Here is a 21,783-nt window from a genome sequence, read left to right as displayed (position 1 = left end):
TTTTCAGGGATTTCTATAACACGTTGTATTCACCACAAATAAACCCATCTAAAAAAGAAATTGATCAGTTTTTGGACAACATAACTCTTCCAAAATTATTAGACACTCAAGCAATGGCACTGGATTCACCACTGACACCAGGTGAACTCCAGGAAGCCCTGATAAGTATGCCCAATAATAAGGCTCCAGGTCCAGACGGCTTTCCTGCAGAATTCTACAAAGAATTCTGGTCGATTCTAGCACCAGTTTTCTACAGAACGTTGTTGGAAATCAAAGAAAAGGGCAGACTTCCATCAAATATGAATTCTGCAAACATTAATCTCCTGCTAAAACCAGGCAAAGACCCTGTATATCCCTCAAGCTATCGTCCAATATCCCTTATAAATGTAGACCTTAAAATAATCTGCAAAGCTCTCTCAAAAAGACTGGAGAAAATAACCCCCCTCTTAATTCATCCTGACCAAACTGGTTTCATAAAAGGTAGGCACTCATCAACAAATACACGTAGATTACTTAATTTGATAGACTACTCATACAGTAAAAACCTAGAAACTACAATATTCTCTTTAGACACAGAAAAAGCATTTGACAGAGTTAACTGGAAATTTCTATTTGCAACTTTACACAAATTTGGTTTTGGATCCTCTTTCATAAACTGGTTAAAAATATTATATAATTCCCCAACAGCTTGTGTCAGAACAAATGACCAGACATCCTCCAGCTTCTGTCTCTTGAGGGGCACCAGGCAGGGATGCCCACTCTCCCCTTCACTGTTTGCAATTTTTATTGAACCACTAGCAGCAGCAATTAGACAGAATTCAGTAATTAAGGGCATAAAATGCAAGAACATGGAACATAAAATCAGCCTTTATGCGGATGATGTGTTACTCTTTCTCCAAAATTCACAAACCAATATCTCTGTGGTGATTGAATTGATAAACTCTTTTGCAAGAATATCAGATTACTCAATTAACTGGTCAAAATCTACAGTCCTACCGATTAATTGCTCCCTCCATAATTCCTCTTCAACACCACTGCAATCGGGAAATATAAAATATTTAGGTATTAATGTTTCTCCCAAGCTTGCAGATCTAACTAAATTAAACCACATCCCACTTTTAAAGAAGGTAGAAGGTGATCTGGCTAGGTGGAAATGTCTACCCATATCACTCATGGGAAGGGTTGCCGCTATAAAAATGATGGTCTTACCAAAAATAAATGATTTATTCTCAATGATCCCAACTAAACCGCCACAAGATTGGTTCAGATCTCTAGATTCATGTATGTCCAAATTGCTTTGGAAAAATAAACCCCCACGTATAAGCTTAAAAACACTACAAAAGACCAAGGATAAAGGAGGATTAGAACTACCTAACTTTCAGCACTACTTCTTAGCCAACAGGCTTCAGTTTATCTCAGGATGGCTAAAACATACCGTCTTAGATGAACCTTGGCTAGATGTAGAACAAGCACTTTGCAATAATCTAGAGATTTCAGATCTACCATTTATCAGCTCAAACATCCAACGACATGAATGCTTTAAAAGCGTCAACATCAGCTCTTCTCTGACAGCATGGTGGGAGTTTCTAAAATTCACGGAGTCTTCATTAATCCCATGCAAACGTACACCTATCTGGAACAACCCTGACATATTACAAAACAATAATATGATAAACTTTTCAGATTGGAGTGGTAAAGGAATCAAATATTTAGAACATATACTAGAAGGAACAGAATTTATTTCATTTGACGGACTAGTTACACAATATGGGATCAACAAGAAAAGATTTTTAGAATATCAACAAATTAAATCCATAGTAAAAAAGAAATTTAAACCGGGTCAAGTTGAACTACAAACACCACCAAGTGTGGTTCAATTTCTTACTCTTAAAACCCCCAAATTACTTTCCAAAATATACAGAATGCTTTCTAAAACAGATGAATCAATATCACTTCCTATTGCAAAATGGGAAGCGGATTTATCAGCTAACTTAGACCAAAACTTCTGGTCTCAGACTTGCTTACAAACCTTTCATCTAATCAGAAATCCCAGTCTTCAATTAATTCAATACAAAATATTACATAGAGTGCACTATACAGGTCATCGGATGTTCAAGCAGGGGCGGAGCGTGGGGGAGGCTTACTGGGCTTAAGCCCGGGTTGTTTTGTCAGAAGCCCGGGGTCTTTTGGAGTGTAATTTTTTTCATAGTTAGATGCCTGGCTGACAACTGTATAAAACAAAAAGTACACACAATATTCGAAGCACATAGTGCACACTGTGGGAATTTACGACTGTGCGTGAATCCCCCCTGATATTGGTATGATCCGAGCTCAGGCACTAAGCGACTGAGCGAGGGGGCGGGGCAGCTGCTGCCTGTGAGTGCACTGTTGGAGAAACGGAGCCAGCCATACTAAGGAGAGCTTAAGTTTGAGCAGGTACCAAAGCAAATCATTCGTACCGTACAAATAATGTAAATATGACGGTGAATCACGAAAGATTGATATCAAACTGATCACTTGACCAATATTACGTTACTTGCTCTTCAAGTGAATCAACAAATGGCGAAATGAAAAGCCGAACAAATGCTATTTTTTTAGAGAATCTTAGCTTACGTGTGTTTATTTCATATTTTCAGTTCTTACCCTCCCCGACTAAATCGGTTTCAGTTATGTACTGAAATATAAGAATGGACATTAGAGGGTTCTTTCAAAGAAAAAACTCAGGTAAATGTTATTTTATATATTATGCTTTGTATGTTGTTCAGTATATTTCTATGCAAAACAAGAGGGATTTGAGTACACAGCAGGATATTCACATTTGTAACCAGATATTTACATACACTTTAGGGAGAAAACATAAAACATTTTTACTGTACAACATCAATTTAGAGTAAACTTTTGTTTTAGATAAATATTGAAATATCTTTTGAATTAGTTAAATTTCAGAATAAAGAGAGACAGAGCTGTCTATTTTTTATCACTTTGATCAAATTTAGGAGTACATGTACACTAAGTTTGTTAATTAATAAGAAAACTGCAGACGATTCCATTCTGAGCTGAAGAAGCTTCTGATAGGTTAGTAGAGTCCATGTGAGTAAATTGGTGGCACAGCTGTGGATGCATATAAGGCAAAACACAGAGCCTGTTTCTGTGACATGGGAACATCAAGAGATGTCAACCAAAACACCAGGAAAAGAACTGTGGAGCTCCATAAGTGTGGCTCAAGTTTGAATACAATTTGGTGCCATTTAAAATTAAGAAATACAGATAGTTTCTCTCTTTACTCTTAAAGTTAACAAATATGTTTTTTATATTTATCAATCTAAAAAAATAAACATTTAGTCTGATTTGATGTTACAATTTAAAAAGTGTTTGTGTTTTCTGAAGAGTTTGTAAATATCTGTATATTTGATGATTGTCAGCACAAAGAGAGAGAGAGGAACAGAGAGGGAGAGAGAGGAACAGAGAGGGAGAGAGAGGAACAGAGAGGGAGAGAGAGGGAGATGGAGAACGAGGACAGAACAGAGGTGGAACAAGAGCAGGTGAGACACACATGTTAGTCAAATGGTTGTTTACCAAAAGTATCACCGTATCACAGGTCCTCATGTATCTCGTACCTAGTGTTTCTTTTTAGGTTTGTTATTTTTCAAATTCTATATTTATTAAGTTATGCAGGCTTGTTTGCACAACAAGGCTAAATAATTATATAAACTTTTCTCAATCTAAATATTGTACATTGGTAGAATTAAAAAATAAGTGTAGTGCAGGTCTATGATGATTTTTAGTGCTACTATCATCTAGTTCTGATTCTGGTTCTGTCTTGGTTAAATCCTAAGTAGTCCTGATTTTGAACTGTTGTAGTCCTGTTTTAATTCTGGATCAGTTCTGGGTCTGGTTGAATTGGGGTTTAGTCCTCATGTCTTGATACAGCCCTGATTTTGTTCTGCCTTGCTGCTTAAAAACTAGTTTAAGGTGTCCTGCACATGTGATATATATTTTTCCCTATATGAAGTCATTCTTTTTTGAACAAAACTCAAAACAGAGCCTATTAATCTTTCAGTCATTTTTACCCCCCCCCCCCCTCCCAAAAAAAACCAAAATCCCACATGCATACTACCCTTTTGGGCTAAGCCCCGGGTGTTTCAAATGTCTGGCTCCGCCTCTGTGTTCAAGATGGGCTTTACGTCTACCAACAACTGCTCACACTGCCAAACTAATTCACCGGACAATTACATCCACGCTCTTTGGTTCTGTCCACCAGTTCAGAGGTTTTGGCGCGAGATATGTGAGGACTTATCAAAGTGTCTGAAATGTAACATTCCAACTTCCCCCTTAGTGTGTTTGTTGGGCAGCTTAGATAATGTCACTTCAGAAAAGAATATAGCCCATATGGTTTTCACTGCCCTATGCATAGCCAAGAAAACAGTCCTCATGAAGTGGAAAAATAAAAATAATCTTAATTCTAACCAATATAGAAATTATCTATTAGATTACATTAGTCTTGATACAGCCTCTGCCACCACATCAGATCAATTGCTCTGGGCTCCTTTGATCAGCTCCATCACCTAGTGGGGGTAGGGGGTCATAGTTTGGTCCCGCCTTCACTGCTGTGATTGGTGTGGGGGTAGGGACAGGCTTAGGGCGTCGGGGGGTTCCCCGGAGGCATCTTTCTTGGGGGGCTCAACCCGGGGTAGCGGTCATGTCCGGTTGGGGGCTCTGTTGGCTCTTAGGTGACAGTTTCCTCGTGGCTGCGTGCAGCGGGGCTAGGGGAGGGTCTGTGCTGACGGACGTGGGTTACTGACCTGGTAGCCTGTCTGCCCCTGGGTGGGTCCGGGATGGGTGTGAGGTTCTGGGGGCGCTCCGTCTCTGGGCTGGGGCCCTGGCCGGGCCTCAGGGGCTTGGGTCCTGGTTGGTCTGTTGCCGGGGTGGTGGGCGGGTGGGTGCATGGGGGCCTGGCCCTGGCGCAGGGTGCCGCCGGTGCGTCGAGCCACCTGGGGGGCTCTTCAACTGGTGGAGGAGATTGTCACACCTTGCAGGAGCTTTCCTCTCTTCAGGAACTCTCTCTGCAGGAGAGGGAGATACAGGAGAGGTGGAGGAAGATCTCAGCCTGGGCGTCTATTGTCTTATGTAGTCTGGAAGATGAGTGGATGGTGGGGTGGGTGCAGTTTTCTCTGTGGTGGGGTTGGGTGGACTGTCCCGGGCTCTGTGGGGCCGGGCGGTGCTGCTGCACTGGGCCCCGGTCTGGATGGGCCTGGGCCCCCTTTCCCTGGCGGGTCGCGGAGTATGGGGGTGCCTACTGGGGTCAGCGGGGGAGCTGGCCCCAGGGAGGGGTCACTTGCCACTCCCTTCCTTCCCTCCCCATCTCCAGCTGCCTCCCTCTTCCCGCTCCACCACAACCACCCACACATGCAGGGCCTTGGAGTAGGGGTGTGTCACCAGGGTGCAGAGGAGGCTCCCCCCCCCGTCCCCTTCTGGCTGCCTCTGCCTCAATTTTATCCCACAACTTAGACATTCACATTACTCACACTCTCATTACGCATACATATAGGATCTTGGGGGTGGGCACGATACACAGAATCCAAATTACCATCAGGGTGTACAACCTCTAAACCAGACACTCTAAACCAAGGCACAACGTACATTTCAAATTCCTTTAAATTTAAATATGTTTATATTGTCTCCTGTAAAATAGTCAGATGTCTATTCATATTAATGTACAGAATTCACCTGCTTGCTGCTACTACTGCACATTCACCCAGTGTATATAGTGTATGTGTGTGTGTGTGTGTGTGTGTGTGTGTGTGTGTATATATATATATATGTTCTTCCTCTACACCCCCCCCCCCCCCCCCCCCCCCATTTTTGCACATGTCGAGGAGCGTGTCAGGCTACATTTCACTGTGTGTTATACTTGTATAACTATGCATGTGACAAATAAAGAACCTTGAACCTTGAACCTCACCCCTGGCGTCGTTGCCCACCTCTCAATTTTAAATACACGTAGACATTGAGGGCTAGCAGGTGGGACTATGCGCTTACCTGCTGCTCTCTGGCAGGTAGCTCCATGCCCTTCTGGGTTTTAATTGCACCTTAGAACACACATGCATCAACACTACAATGAGCGGGTGGAGGGAGGTTTGGAGTCTTCTCTCACCCCCGTTCTCTGCGGCCTGCTGGAGCGGGGGGGCTAGGAGGAGGAGTTGGCCGTCCGGCTGCGGTCTGGAGTGTGGGGCCTCCCTGCTGCTGCGGAGTCGGGACGGTCTGCCTCCCCCCACCGCAGGGAAAAGGGTAACACCACCTGGGTCTGGGTGCAGTTCCCCCCTCCAGGGGCAAGGGTACCTAGACCCGGTTCGTAGAGTACGCTTGGGGAGCGTGATCGTGTGTACAGCGTCTCTTTATGTCTGTCTCCACGTCGGTTGAGTGTGGAGTAAGTGCATATGAGAGCATGAGGGTGGGAATGGATGTTTGTATCTGTGTGTGCCTGTATGTCTGTGTCTATATGTCAGGCTGGGTATCAGACGCCACCTCTCTGGGGACATCTCAGGCCCTCCAAGGTTTGGAGGCCTATCTCCCCCCCCACCACTTCCCCTGCCAGTGGCGGACTCCCTCAGACATCGGTGCGTTGGTGGTTCTTTGTGTCTGGGGATGGGCGTCCAGGTACACGCCGGCTCACTCCTTGGCGGCCGCTTATCGGGACCTGGAGCCTGGGGCTCGCTCGGGCCACTTCAGTCTTATTCTGATCATCCAGACAGATTCACTAACAGGTTGCAGGTCCTGAGTAGAGAGAGTCTGACTGGACGTTGTTACTGGGAGGTGGAGTGGAGAGGGAGAGGGAAATGGAGAGGGGCAGGAGTTTATGTAGCAGTCGCATACAAGAATATCAGCAGAGAAGGAGGTGAATGTGTTTTTGGATGTAATGACAAATCTTGGTCATTAAATTGTTACAACAACAGTTTTACATTTCGGTACAACAACATTGAAACTCGTGTCTCAGGTCCTCGTTCCTCCAGAGTAGGAGTGTACCTGGATGACTGAGAACCTTCACAGACATAATAAACACAAAGTTTTGGTTCTATAACATTTTTCTATCATTGCTTTATTATGGATTAGGTGCAAGAGTTGTTAAAATGTATAATTAAATAATAGATGGATTCAATAGCAAACTGTGCCTCGTTCTCAGATGGACAGCAAGTGGAATGTGATAGATGAGATGAAGAGATGGAAGGAAGAAGAGAGGCAAAGAGTGATTCACAGGCAGAGCTTAGTTTATTTCCCAGTTTTGTTGCCTTATGGTTCCAAGCGCCGTGACCAATCTTTGCGTTTTATTATTATCTCATAACACTTGTTTAATCAGCTACCCTCTCTCCTGTGGACTGTTTAATCTCTACAGTCTCAGATCAACACAGCCCTGCCCTCCAGCACTATCAGCAGCAAGAGCAGAAGCAACCCCCCAAACAGCAACATTGTACCCCATCAGGTAAAAAATGGGCTACGTTTGCTTTGCATTGTGCCCACCTGATGACAGTGATGTAGTGTGATGTGATTCCATATTAGATTCTTGATGAATGTGGGTTGTTGTTCTTCAGCCTGCTTCTATGTGCCCTTTTTAACTGTGAGCACCCGCCCCTTTAAACATCTCTGCACTGCCCTGACTAAATGTATATATAAACTGTCTCTATGGTTTACAGTCTGAGTCTGACAAGCTGTCAGCTGTTCATTTCTGCTATTTGAATTGTTAAAAGAAACAAACTATTCATTTAGCAGATTAACAAAAAGAATAGAGAGGCATCCAGTTATTGACATTTATATTATTTAGTTAAAGGTTTGAACAAAAAACAATTAAACACAGAGCCTCTTCCTGCTTTCTGGAATGAATCACAGCATGAAAGCCCTTCCTCTTCTTCCTGCTCTCTAGCTCAGCACCTCCTGTCTGTCCATATCGTTCTGTGTTCCCTCCCCTTTAGATCTACATTATGAAGATGGGTGTAACCAACGTGTGTTAGAGCTGGCAGGCCCCATTCACAGCAGCAACACTTGTTGTTCAGATCAGACCAGTTTCTATATTAAGGAAGTGAAACTTACACAGTCACTGACACTGAGAGGAGAAATGGCGCAGAAAGGAGTTCAGCTAGACCGAGAAACTTTCTCTTGTTCGATCTGTTTGGATCTACTGAAGGATCCGGTGACTCTTCCCTGTGGACACAGCTACTGCATGAAGTGTATTGAAAGCTTCTGGGATGAAGAGGAAAAGAAGAAAATCTACAGCTGCCCTCAGTGCAGACAGACTTTCACACCGAGGCCTGTCCTGGTGAAAAGCACCATGTTAGCAGTTTTAGTGGAGCAGCTGAAGAAGACTGGACTCCAAGCTGCTCCTGCTGATCACTGCTATGTTGGACCTGAAGATGTGGCCTGTGATGTCTGCACTGGAAGAAAAATAAAAGCCTTCAAGTCCTGTTTAGTCTGTCTGGCATCTTACTGTGAGAAACACCTTCAGCCTCATTATGATGTTGCTCCATTAAAGAAACACAAGCTGGTGGAGCCCTCCAAGAAGCTCCAGGAGAACATCTGCTCTCGTCATGATGAGGTGATGAAGATGTTCTGCCGTACTGATCAGCAGAGTATCTGTTATCTCTGCTCTGTGGATGAACATAAAGGCCACGACACAGTCTCAGCTGCAGCAGAAAGGACTGAGAGGCAGAGAGAGCTGGAGGTGAGTCGACAAAACATCCAGCAGAGAATCCAGGACAGAGAGAAAGATGTGAAGCTGCTTCAACAGGAGGTGGAGGCCATCAATCAGTCTGCTGATCAAACAGTGGAGCACAGTGAGAAGATCTTCACTGAGCTGATCCATCTCATCCAGAAAAGAAGCTCTGATGTGAAGCAGCAGATCAGATCCCAGCAGGAAACTGAAGTGAGTCGAGTCAAAGAGCTTCAGGAGAAGCTGGAGCAGGAGATCACTGAGCTGAAGAGGAAAGATGCTGAGCTGAAGCAGCTCTCACACACAGAGGATCACATCCAGTTTCTACACAACTACCCCTCACTGTCAGCGCTCAGTGAGTCTACAGACTCATCCAGCATCAATATCCGTCCTCTGAGCTACTTTGAGGATGTGACAGCAGCTGTGTCAGAGGTCAGAGATAAACTACAGGACATTCTGAGAGAGGAACGGACAAACATCTCACTGACAGTCACTGAAGTGGATGTTTCACTGTCACAACCAGAGCCAAAGACCAGAGCTGGATTCTTAAAATATTCATGTGAAATCACACTGGATCCAAACACAGCAAACAAACAGCTGTTATTATCAGAGGGGAACAGAAAAGCAACAGTAATGAATCAACAACAGTCTTATTCTGATCATCCAGACAGATTCACTGTATGGTTGCAGGTCCTGAGTAGAGAGAGTCTGACTGGACGTTGTTACTGGGAGGTGGAGTGGAGAGGGAGAGTTTATGTAGCAGTCGCATACAAGAATATCAGCAGAGAAGGATGGGGTTGTTTATTTGGACTTAATGACAAATCTTGGTCATTAGATTGTAACAACAACAGTTTTACATTTTCGTACAACAACATCCAAACTCGTGTCTCAGGTCCTCGTTCCTCCAGAGTAGGAGTGTACCTGGATCACAGAGCAGGTATTTTGTCCTTCTACAGCGTCTCTGAAACCATGACTCTCCTCCACAGAGTCCAGACCACATTCACTCAGCCGCTCTATGCTGGACTCTGGTTTAACTATGATTATGGAGCCACTGCTGAGTTGATTAAAGTGAAATAGACTGAAGTCTTTCATATTGTTGTAAGTTTAAATCTGTATTTTAGTTCCCTTTTAGTTTCTCTCCATCATTATTGTGGTATTTATGTGCTGCACATAAATCAGATGTCAGTCAAACATTATGGGCAGTACCTCGACATCTTCAACATGTTGTCTTGATGTTTTTACGTTTTATAGGTGGAGCTCTTTCCTGTGTCTGTTCAGCCATGGAGACTATCAATGCTTATGGATATTTTTATTTGAAAAATTTCTCCACATGACAACATAAACTTCTCTATCTTCTAAATGTTTACTGAATATTTTTCTTAGGTATTTGTATGTTGTTGTTTCTCTTCACTGATCTTAACAGAGAAGTCTACAGACCTTCCTTTATCACACAGATTTTATTCTCATTTGTACATTTATAAAGAAAACAATTAATTACAGAGCAATAAGAAATTTTAAGAAAGTGCACTATATCATAATTTATAGTAAAGTGTATTAAAGCATCGTTAGTTAGTCACTTATTTAGTTTGGAGCTGTATCATCTGACACTGTAGAAACATTTCCTCCAGCTTCAGCACAGAATGTTAAAAACAGAACTATTAATGAGAACAAACAGTAGGAACACAGTATCAGCAAACATCATGGCTTAAAATGGAGAGTAAAAATCTAAAAAGAAATAAACAAATTAGTAAAAAGGATTTCCTGTTGACATGTTATTGGTCCTATCTTGTCTGCAGCACCTCCAGGATGCTTCTTATATGTTTCTGGTTATTTTTGCACCAATTTTAGTTTTTGTCAGTAGGAAGTTCAAGTTCAACTCAGTGTGTTTGTTTGTTTTTTTCAAACTGATGCCTGACCTTGAACACCAAACATCTGTCAATAAAGCAATGATATAAAATGCTTATATTAGTACTGAAAAACTGCATATCCACTTTACAAATATAAATAATGATATAAATCCACAGCTGAACTGGAGGAGCAGCTGATCTAGTTCACTCATGTGTTTCTGGACTAAGAGTTGGAGCAAATACCTTATGATTCAGTGATGTTTGTTTTTGTTAAATATTTTGTAGATCCAAGAGTGAGTTTGACTCATGATGATGATGTTCCGAATTAAACAAAGTTGGTCACAAATTCTTCAAAGCTGTTTATTAAGAATATATTCACTTGGACTCATGAGACAGGCTTGTGATCCAAGGGAGCCATCAACTGGACAATTACTGACATGACAACAAAAAAGCTAAGTACAGAGGGGGGAACAGAGGTGAAAATACTTGCTTTAAAGGATTGTAATGTTTCCTTTTAAAATAAGTCTCTAAGGTCAGACAAAGGGACAGAAACTCATAGCTTTCTACCAGCCCAATGACAAAACTATAAGTTGTTTTTTAACATCTACTTTTTCATCTATTTGGCAGTCACAGTGAAAAGTATAAACATTGGCACGCTTTGTCTTGTGATTCTGCTGTTCGTAAAAAATGACCATGCGCAAAGTACCAGACTTTAAGGCTTTGACTTGATGCCAATGGCCTGAGGAGGACAGTATTACCCTTGGACATGTGTAGTCTGCCGTCTACTCAATAGAAGAACAAGAAGCGCGGAAATGGCACAACTGTCTTCAGTTTCTGGGAGAGTTTAACAATGAGAGACTGATGATGCAGAAGAAATCTCCGTGGTTAAAAACATTAAAAACAGTCGTCCAGGATGATGAGATCCGCCACTGGCTCAGACTGCTGTATATCAGCCGGAGACCCGAGATGAAGTCACGCAGCAGGTATGTAAAACTGTGATGTTCTCAATGAACTAACACAGGAACGATCTGAGCTCAGTCTGTAAGCTAACAGGCTAAAATCAGAGAGCAGCTAATCAAACAAGTGCGTCCGTTTTTTTAAAGGTAAACTTTTAACAATAGACTTTCATGAGACACATCAAAACCAAACAGGGAGGGAAAGCTTCGGTTTTCTGCACTGTGCCACAGTTCGCTGTCTGCTTCGGTTCACGACGCCTCACTCCGGGGCTACAGACAGTTCTCTGCCGCCTGTGGTGCTCCTCACCTCCGTCTGCACCCACAGACTTCCCGAGGTGGAGGCAGGCCAGCAGGGACTTTGAGAGATGGGCTTTACTTTTAAAAATAGCCCTTAATCAGGGTCTAACTCACTAAAAGATGGCCACATGTCTCTCTCCAACTTAATCTCTTTCTTTTAAGTAATTGTTTTTCATTGAAATGAAATTAATTGTTCAATAAAATGATTACATTTATAATTGAATTAAAGTTAAATGAATCAAGGTGATTTTGACTTTGCTAGTTAACAGGAAGAGAAACAAACTTACACAGGATAAAATGAAATTTGGACCCAGCAGAAAAAGTCAGATCACAGACAAACAGAAACATTCCTCTTTGGCTAAAATAAAATGCAGATTATTGCTCATCTGCAGTTTTAATCATGGTGAATAATTTATGATTCAGCCAAGTAAGATTCTTCTGTGTGGAGGTTTTTCCCCTGTCAAAAGGCATTGACCATTACCTTCATCTAAACATGGAATTTAAGTCATGTAGTTGCCGTTGTTTGTTTTTAAAGAGGTCATAATATTTTTGTGATGGTAGAAATTTATCTTCAAAGTAATAGTTATAAAGTGAATTAATAAGACTTTCCAACAAAGAGAGGGAGTCACATGGTGCTTCTGAAACATTTGTACAAACCTCTCTCACATATGTGAGCAACATGCTCACAGTGTACAGCCCTGCTGACTGAGGCTGCACCTTTACCTGTCTAATCTTTTTCTTTTTACTTTGTTCCTCAAGTCCCACATCAACATGAAGTGTAAGGAGGAGGAAGATCTGGCTGGCCAGCAGGTCTGGAAGCAGGAGAGGAACTTCAATCTGGACCAGGAGGACACAGATCCCCCACAGATCAAAGAGGAACAGGAGGAACTCTGCATCAGTCAAGAGGGAGAACAGCTTGTAGTGAAACACGAGGATGAAGGCATCGTCGTCTGGAGCGGGGAAGAGCGGCTCAGACAGCTGCATAACATCTGGAAACCTGAGAAAGATTTACAGACCAGCGGTAAAACTGTAATCGCTTTTCTGAAGTGTTAACATTAATATTAAACCTACAGTTTGTATCAGTCAGATCTATTTAAGGGAGATTGGTTATGGCGTCCACCTGAGTGGCAGTGAGACTTCGAGCTCCGACCTCAACGTCCTTTGCCTACGCCCAACAGCGGTTAAAATCCAATCTTTTAGCGGCTGCCTCACCGACTTAAGCTTCTGTTCTGATCTAAACAACCAAGATGCCGACCAAACATAGGTCCAAGCCTAAAACAGCCGGAAAGGATGGATCAGACGATGACCCTAACAACGAACCTGAAACCGAGAAAATGGAAGGCGCTAGTGCTAGTGCTCAACAGACCGAGGCGAGTGTTTTGGCCGCAATTCAGTCGTTGAAAGTACATTTCACTGCTCAACTGCAAGAAGTTAAAATATCAAACCAAGAAATAAAAGAGGCGATTGGAGTGTTTTCGGAGAGGCTCACCTCCGCAGAAACTCGCATCAGTAAAGTTGAAGACGACGTCTCTTCCCTCGTAAGTAAAGAGACTTCCCTTCATAAGAAAATTCAGGAACTACAGTTAAAGGTGGATGACCTCGAAAATAGAAGCCGGAGATCTAATCTGAGACTCGTCGGATTGACTGAGAATACTGAACAAGGAGAAATTACAATATTCTTGCAAACTTTCTTAATTGATGTTTTGGGACGAGACGCGCTCCCATCCCCACCTATCATTGAACGAGCACACAGACTACAAGGGCGAAATACTCCAAATGGCCCACCCCGTGTGATCATCATGTAATTTTTGAATTATCAAGACAAGATGAGGGTGATGAGAGCGGCACGTCTGAAGGGAAAAATAACGCACAACGGACATCACATTATGTTTTTTCCTGATCTGTCAACGGAAGTCCAGAAACAACGGAAACAATACAACCAGGTAAAACAACAACTCCGTGAAATGCATATAAACTTCGGACTGATCTTTCCAGCAAAAATGAGGATTCTCCACCATGACAACAGGCTCCTCTTCCACACACCAGCGGCGGTGGAAGATTTCATGCGAAAAGTCCGGCAACAAAACGAGGGATAAACTTCACGCCCACTCAGAAACGCTACATCAAATATATGCAACTCTGATGAACAACTCCAAACCGGACATATAACGGCTGCTGGTGTACAGGTATGATATAGATGGCCTTAGGTATGCTATGTCTAAATCTTTTCATTCAGTTACATTTGTATGGCCACTTCTTTAGTTAATACGGTCGGACCTAAGTTTGTAACTTCAATCATGAGGACGCTCTATCAGCTCCTTCACACGGATCTGATGCATAACCAATCCGCTATGACTTTGGGGGGGAAGGTTTTGAGATCTACACCGATGGAAGATCTCTGGGTTGTTTTTTTTTTTTCTTTTGTTTTCTGGTTTATAAGAGATTGTTTTTAAAGTGCAGTGCTCTTGAAATAACAACTTGTGAGTCTCGACAGGAGAGACGAGATGTAGTCAAACCCAGATTACTAAAGGTACAAACTGTATGAGTAGTTATTCAAATATTGATCTAATTTCCTGGAATGTAAGAGGCCTTAGAAAATATATTAAACTGAAAAGAGTAATGGATAGAATAAAACAATATCACCCAAAGATAGTCTTCATTCAAGAAACACACTTACTCGTGAATGAAACTGACCGGATAAGGAGGAGATGGCCAGGTCAGGTTTTCTTTAGCCACTTCTCAACACATGCTAGAGGAGTGGCAACACTCATTCATAAATCAGTACCCATGTGTATTAAAAAAAACCATATTGGACCCCGCAGGGAGATTCATTATTCTACAATGCTCCGTGCTGAATCAAGATTTAATATTAGTTAATGTATATGGCCCCAATATTGACGACTCCAACTTTTATAATAATCTATTTCTCTCTATTACAGACCTTCACGGTGAGATAATTGTTGGGGGGGACTTTAATTGTACCCTAGAGCCCAGGCTTGATAGATCATCAGGCTTAGACTCTTCCCATCCAAAATCTAGACAAGTCATACAACACTTTATGTTTGAATTGAATCTTAAAGATATATGGAGATTAAAAAATCCAACAGGGAGAGAATATTCTTGCTACTCAGCCAGTCATAATAGCCGCAGTCGCATAGATTATTTTCTTATCTCAAACTTTCTTATCTCCAGAATTAACAGCTGCTCATATAAAAGTGTGCTTATATCTGACCACTCAATAACCACGCTTAACTTCTCAGTCACAGCAGCTTTTAGACGTAACCCTATTTGGCGTTTAAGACCACACTGGCTGCACAATCAAAATATTTTGGAATATGTAGGCAAAAATATTGATGACTATTTCTACTTCAACAAATCCGAAACTACAGCCTCAGTAAGATGGGAAGCTTTTAAGGTCTTTATTGGTGGACAGATGATAGGCTACACCAAAAACAAAGCAAATAAAAACTATACTGAGATGTTGGACCTCGAAGGTCAAATAAAAGAAGTGGAACTTGAGATAAACCTGAATGACTCTAAAGAAAACCAACAAAAACTTTTAAGATTAAGAGCAAAATACGATAAATTAACTACTGAGAAAGCCTCAGCCGGACTATTTAGACTGAGACAGACCTACTATGACCAAGGGGAAAAGGCAGGAAAACTTTTGGCATGGCGTATAAAAACGCTACTGAACGAACAAACAATAAATGAAATTAGAACTGCAGACGAAAATATCACAGATCCTCATAGAATAAGTGAACTCTTTGAACACTACTATTCACAACTATATACTTCAACAGGAGATACGACTCGAGAATCACTAGAATCCTTCTTTGACTCAATAAGTACCCCTTTACTTTCTGAAGAAGCCCGATGCGAATTAGACTCTCAGTTATCGATGAATGAACTCTCCAATGCAATCGATAAATTAAAAATGGGAAAAACTCCCGGCCCAGATGGAATTCCACTAGACCTTTTCAAAATATTTAAAGATAAATTAATATTCCCTCTGTACGACATGCTGGTGGAAAGCTATGATTCAAAAGAGCTTCCCCCCTCCTTGCGAAATGCACTTATAACGGTATTCCCTAAGCCTGGGAAACCGCCTACAAAATGTGAATCTTATAGACCAATTTCACTAATAAACTCTGATGCCAAGATAATAAGCAAAGTACTGGCAAACAGACTTGAACGGTACCTTCATCTTCTTGTTGATAATGACCAAAATGGGTTTGTAAAAGGCCGACAAACGCAGCATGGGATTCGCAGAGTACTGAATGTACTTTACACAAACTCAGAACAACTAGACATGGCTCTGCTTTCCTTAGACGCAGAAAAAGCTTTCGATAGGGTCGAACATAATTATCTCTATAAGGTACTATCTCAATTCGGCTTTGGCAATTACTTCATGACCTGGGTTAAAATATTATATAATAAACCTATAGCCTCAGTTAGAACCAACAATATTATATCTAGACCATTCTATCTAGGTAGAGGTACACGTCAAGGCTGTCCCCTCTCACCTCTTCTTTTCGTCCTAGCAATAGAACCACTGGCTATTGCGATAAGGAACAACCAAAACATCTCTGGCATTAGAACAAATAATATTGAGTCTAAAATTGGATTATTTGCAGATGATATTATTTTAATGCTGTCTAAATTAAAGAGTTCAATTCCTCAGCTACTTAAAACAATTAACTTCTTTGGCAATATCTCCGGTTATAAAATTAATGAATCCAAATCGGCCATCCTCTTTTTTTAATCATTCTGAAAGAACTAAACCACCTATTCAAACAACGTTTCAAATTGCCAGAGACAGTCTCACTTATCTAGGTATAAAAATCACTCCAAAAATTAACGATTTGGTAAACGCAAATTATTCTCCTACTATCAACTCTGTTGTTGGCTTAATCAATAGATGGTCTATGCTACCAATCTCGATGATTGGACGTGTAAATATTCTCAAAATGAACATCCTTCCAAAATTTCTATATCTCTTCCGAGTCATTCCTCTCAACCCTCCAGATGACTTCTTCACAAAGACAAAAACAATATTCAGTAAATTCATTTGGAATAACAGACGAGCTAGACTGCGTCTTTCGCTACTATATCTTCCGTATGACAGAGGAGGTCTCTGTGTTCCAAACCTCAAATGGTACTACTGGGCTGCCCAACTCTCTGCGGCCTCATGCTGGTTCTCAACAACTACCCTACCCTGGGTAAATTTAGAAAGGTCAAGTACTACCCCCTTACCACTCAGCACTTATCTGTACTCTGCAAAATATAAAGATCTGATGAAAGATACATCAAACCTCTTTGTTAAAAATACTATTCGTGTGCGGTTCGAGGCACTCGAGTTTAAAAATGAAATGCCAGCACTATCCCAATTCTCACCTATCTGGGGCAATAAGGCCTTTAAACCCGGTTGGAAAGATTTGGGCTTTAAAATATGGGCCGACAGAGGCCTGTGCAAAGTTGCAGATCTATTTGACAAGGACACCTTAATATGTTTCAATGGCTTGACTCAGAAATTTGACATTCCAACCAAACATTTCTTTAAATTTCTTCAAATCAGAAGCTTCATTTCAAAAACTCAAAAATCTCTAACACCGCCCACCCTAAACTCATTAGAGGATATAGCAATAAACCATCAGCTGAAGAAGGGTTTAATTTCTCGCTTCTACAATAACCTTAGAGACGGCTCTCAAATATCCTCAGAAAAAGAAAGACGCGCATGGTGTCAAGACTTAGAGTGTAGTATAACTACAGAGGAATGGCAAAAAGCTTGCTTGAAAGCTCAAACATAATCTATAAACACTCAATTTAAACTAATCCAGTACAAATGGTTAATGAGAACATATATTACCCCAACATTATTAAATAAATTTGACCCCAAAACTCCGGACATATGTGTTAAATGTGGGGAAAAAGGCACACTGATGCACTGCCTATGGGAATGCTCAGAAATTCAAAAGTTTTGGAAGGAAGTTTTAGAAATAATTGCACATATTATAAGTGTCAAATTGGATCCATGTCCTAAATTATGCATCCTAGGAATTTTCCCCGCTGAAATCCAGCTGAGCAAAGCTAACCAAAAAACCACAACCTTCTGCCTGCTACAGGCGAAATACAGTATAGCCAAATCATGGAGATCCACTAGTAGACCACACGTGAGAATTTGGTTATCGACATTGTCAAAAACCCTTGCTCTGGAGAAACTTACGTCTATGATAAAGGGTAAACATGCTTCCTTCAAAAAAATGTGGGGAAATTTTTTGTTATTTTTGGAAGGTCAGGAAATGATCGATAATGTACAGAAATGATTCTATCTATTTAACCTGTATGGAGAAGTAACGTCACAGCTGCTAAAGAAAACCTGGGGAACCTGCGATTGCTGGTCTGCTAAATAGAAGGACAGGAGAAGGGACGTGAAATTAAATGGATTGGAAACGGAAGAGGACGCAGCTTATCATTGCAACCACTAATCTGGATGCCTCTCTAACTAACACGATATCCTTGGATTAAACTTCAGCCCGAAACCCTGGAATGTTATACTTGCTTGATTTTTTTTCTCTCTGGAGCACTATCTGTAAACCTTTGCTTCAGGGTCTTTTTTTTTTTCTTTTTTTTTTTTTTCTTTTGTTGTTGGGGGGTTATTTTGGGTTGCATATATTTTTCTGAAATAATATATGAATGATTTTCATGGGAGAGTATATATAATATATCTCTGTGTCCTCCTAACATTAATCATTTACGATGTACATAAATCATTATTATATACTCAGTTTTTTGGTTTTTTTTGGTTGATGGAAAAGTAATAAAGAATAAAATTTAAAAAAAAGTCAGATCTATTTAATGTGTATTCGTGAAAACATGACAGGGAGTTTTAAATGGACTGGTTCTTATATAGCGCTTTTCTACTCAATCTTGAGCACTCAAAGCGCTTTACAAAACTTGTGCATTCACCCACTCACTCCCATTCGCACAAGCACATTTTTCTTAGTGCTTTCTACCAACATTCAGACACACATTCCACAGATCAAAGAGCAACTTGAGGCAACTTGGAGTTAGTATCTTGCCCAAGGATATTTGAAATGCAGACTAGGTGAAGCCGGGAATCGAACCGATCAGTAGATGATCTGCTCTACCGCCTGAGCTACAGCCACCCCCAATAGTGAAGATTATTTTGAAAAATATCAAGATGTAGATCAGTTTCGAGATCAACTCCAAAATAGATCATCAGTCAGTCAGTAATAAGTGAGTTCTTTTTTGTTTGAAAGGTTTTTTTTACTCTTAATGTTGCTGAAAAATGTCAGAACTCAAGTTCTCATTTGCATCAGAGTGCACAAATAACTTCATTTTTACACACTTTTAATTTCACCTGCAAATGTGAGCAACATGCCCTCATTACAGACTTTAACTAAAACTTTATCTTCTCAGAAGTGTTTTTCTATAATTACATTTTTTTTATTGTTCGTTTAGAAGCAATAGTGGAGAGACCGGCTGACTGCTGCAGAAGAAATCTGCTCTGAGGTTAACAGAACGTCTGATCGTCCAGTATGAGATCAACCTTCAGCAGAGACTGCTGGATATCAGCCGGAAACCCGAGATAAAGTTACGCATAACAGGTAAAACTGCGATGGTCTCAGTGGACTAACACAAGAATACAACTCATGTAGGACCTGATCAGAGCTCAGCTTGTAGGCTAACATACTGAAATCAGGGAGCGGCTAATCACACAAGTGCGTCTCTTTTTTACGGTAAACTTTTAGCATTAAACAAACCTTGAGACCGAGAGAAAGTGCCTTTATAGAAGATTTATTTAGGAGATTAAGATAAAGGAGGCAGGGAGGGAAAGCTTCTGTTTTCTGCACTGTGCCACAGTTCGCTGTCTGCTTCGGCTCTCTGACCCTCACTCCGGGGCTACAGACAGTCCTCTGCCGCCTGTGGTGCTCCTCACGTCCGTCTGCACCCACAGGCTTCCCGAGGTGGAGGCAGGCCGGCAGGGACTTTGAGAGATGGGCTTTACTTTTAAAACTACCCTTTAATCAGGGTCTAACCCTACAAGACCATCGTGCCTCCCCCACCATCCTCACCTCATTTTAAAATGTATATTTTTCAACTGAATTATATTTGGGTTCAAGAAAATGATGAAGTTTTTAAAATAACTTTGTAATGTTCTAATAAACAGTCTTAACTCGAACTAAATCAGCTCAAATCTCACAGATGTCAGTGTTATTCACAAAGCATGGAAACATAGTTGTTAGTTTTGAATGCAGCCACAGCAGGCAAACTATGGCTGCATGCTCCAAAGAACAGGAGCACAGTAACTGAACACACTCTTAGCACACTTACATCTGATTTTGGGAACAGTTAACAGATCTGAACCTGATGACCTGAGAGGTTTAACTGGGTCAAAGGTCGAGAGCCAATTGAGAACTGTCCAGTTAAACCAACTAAATGATGAAACCTTTGATTTAAAATGTCATGATCAACAGTATCAAAGGCAGCAATGAGATCAAATAGAACTAAGACTGAAACTCTGAGTCCCTAATAATCTTCAGATCACTGATGACTTTAGTTGGGTTGATTCTGTGCAATGACTGGCTGTGAAACCTGACTGGTACTTATCTGCTATGGCACTGTGAGATTTTCAGTTTAATCTACAACAATGACAAACATTTACTTGCAGCGTGAAGCTGGCAGCAGCTACCGGAATGATTTGTACTCTGAACTTTCCTAATAAGAGTATCAGAGCTCGAGAGTAACTTACACTTTCATTTTTCACATTTGTACAGTTAGTTGTAAATTTCACTCCCATATGAGGACATGCTCAGAGTGGACTATATTTGCTCAGATGTGTTTTCCTGTCATCACATTATTAACCTTTTTCCTCAGTGACCCTTTGTTCCTCAAGATCTCCCCCTAACATGAAGTGTGAGGAAGAGGAGGGCCTGTATGACCAGCAGGTCTCCAACCAGGAGAGGAACTCCAGTCTGGACCAGGAGGGCCCAGATCCTCCACAGATCAAAGAGGAAGAGGAGGAACTCTGCATCAGTGATGACGTAGAAAAGATTGTACTCAAACAGGAGGATGAAGGCCTCATCTGGACTGAAGAAGAGCAGCTCAGACAGCTGGATAACATCTGGAAACCTGAAATGAACTTACACAGCAGGGGTATGTAAAACCGTAATGGTCTTACCTAAAAATTAATATGACTTTAATTCATTCAATAAAGATATTTTGGAAACACATCAGAGTTCTTCAAGGCCAGTGTTTAAATAAACTCAGCTGATTGTTAGTCGAGGTTTTCTGAGAGCTTCGCTGCTTTTTATCCCCATATTTTAATCCTACTTTTAAATTTCCCCTTCTGTCTGATGTTTGTCTTATCATTTACATAAACATCTTTCCAACAGTAATTGGTGGACAAACTGTGATTGGTGCATAGAAATTTACTAACGTGTTAGAAGTGAGTGCATGAAATCTTATTTTAACAGTTTCCAGGTCTGGGTAAATGATATGATGATATTTCTGATGATATTTTGATTAAACTCTGTTGTAGAGTTGGAAATGGACAGCTGTAGACACCACTGCCGAGTAGTCATTCTTGTTATACTTCTATATTTATCTAAGACAAGTAATTTTGTCCATTTGTCACCTCAGCTTTCCCACAACAGCATGAATGTGAGGAGGAACTGGTTTTTGGGGACCAGGAGAGAAACTTCAGCCTCGACCAGGAGGATCCGGAGCTTCCACAGATAAAAGAGGAAGAGGAGGAACCTTGCACCAGTCAGGACGTAGATCAGCTTGTAGTGAAGCAGGAGACTGAAGGCATTATTATCTTCATGGTGGCTCCTACTTATGAGGAAAGTGAGCCAGAGCTGGACAGTGAACATCTCCTTTCTTCCAGCTCTCCTGAACCAGAGAGCAGAGATCAGCAAGACAACTTTCCTGTGTCAGAGAGTCAGCGTAAAACTGACAC

The 21,783-nt window shown here is 41.3% G+C and overlaps 1 protein-coding gene across 1 annotated transcript; it reads left to right on the top strand.

The window, feature by feature from the left end:
• The first annotated feature begins 7,383 nt into the window (after positions 1 to 7,383).
• LOC308383534 (tripartite motif-containing protein 16-like) lies at positions 7,384 to 21,662 on the top strand. Its single transcript, XM_080861578.1, has 6 exons — positions 7,384 to 7,477; positions 7,965 to 11,528; positions 12,558 to 13,984; positions 19,284 to 19,429; positions 20,700 to 20,978; positions 21,465 to 21,662. Exon 2 carries the CDS (start codon positions 8,108 to 8,110, stop codon positions 9,773 to 9,775), a length of 1,668 nt encoding a protein of 555 aa, XP_080717704.1. The 5' UTR covers positions 7,384 to 7,477; positions 7,965 to 8,107; the 3' UTR covers positions 9,776 to 11,528; positions 12,558 to 13,984; positions 19,284 to 19,429; positions 20,700 to 20,978; positions 21,465 to 21,662.
• Positions 21,663 to 21,783: the final 121 nt, after the last annotated feature.

Source organism: Rhamphochromis sp. 'chilingali', assembly GCF_963969265.1.
Source record: "Rhamphochromis sp. 'chilingali' genome assembly, chromosome: 16".
NCBI classification, from domain to species: domain Eukaryota; kingdom Metazoa; phylum Chordata; class Actinopteri; order Cichliformes; family Cichlidae; genus Rhamphochromis; species Rhamphochromis sp. 'chilingali'.
The sequence above is the reverse complement of the archived record's forward strand: the minus strand, read 5'-3'. Positions and strand labels throughout refer to the sequence as shown.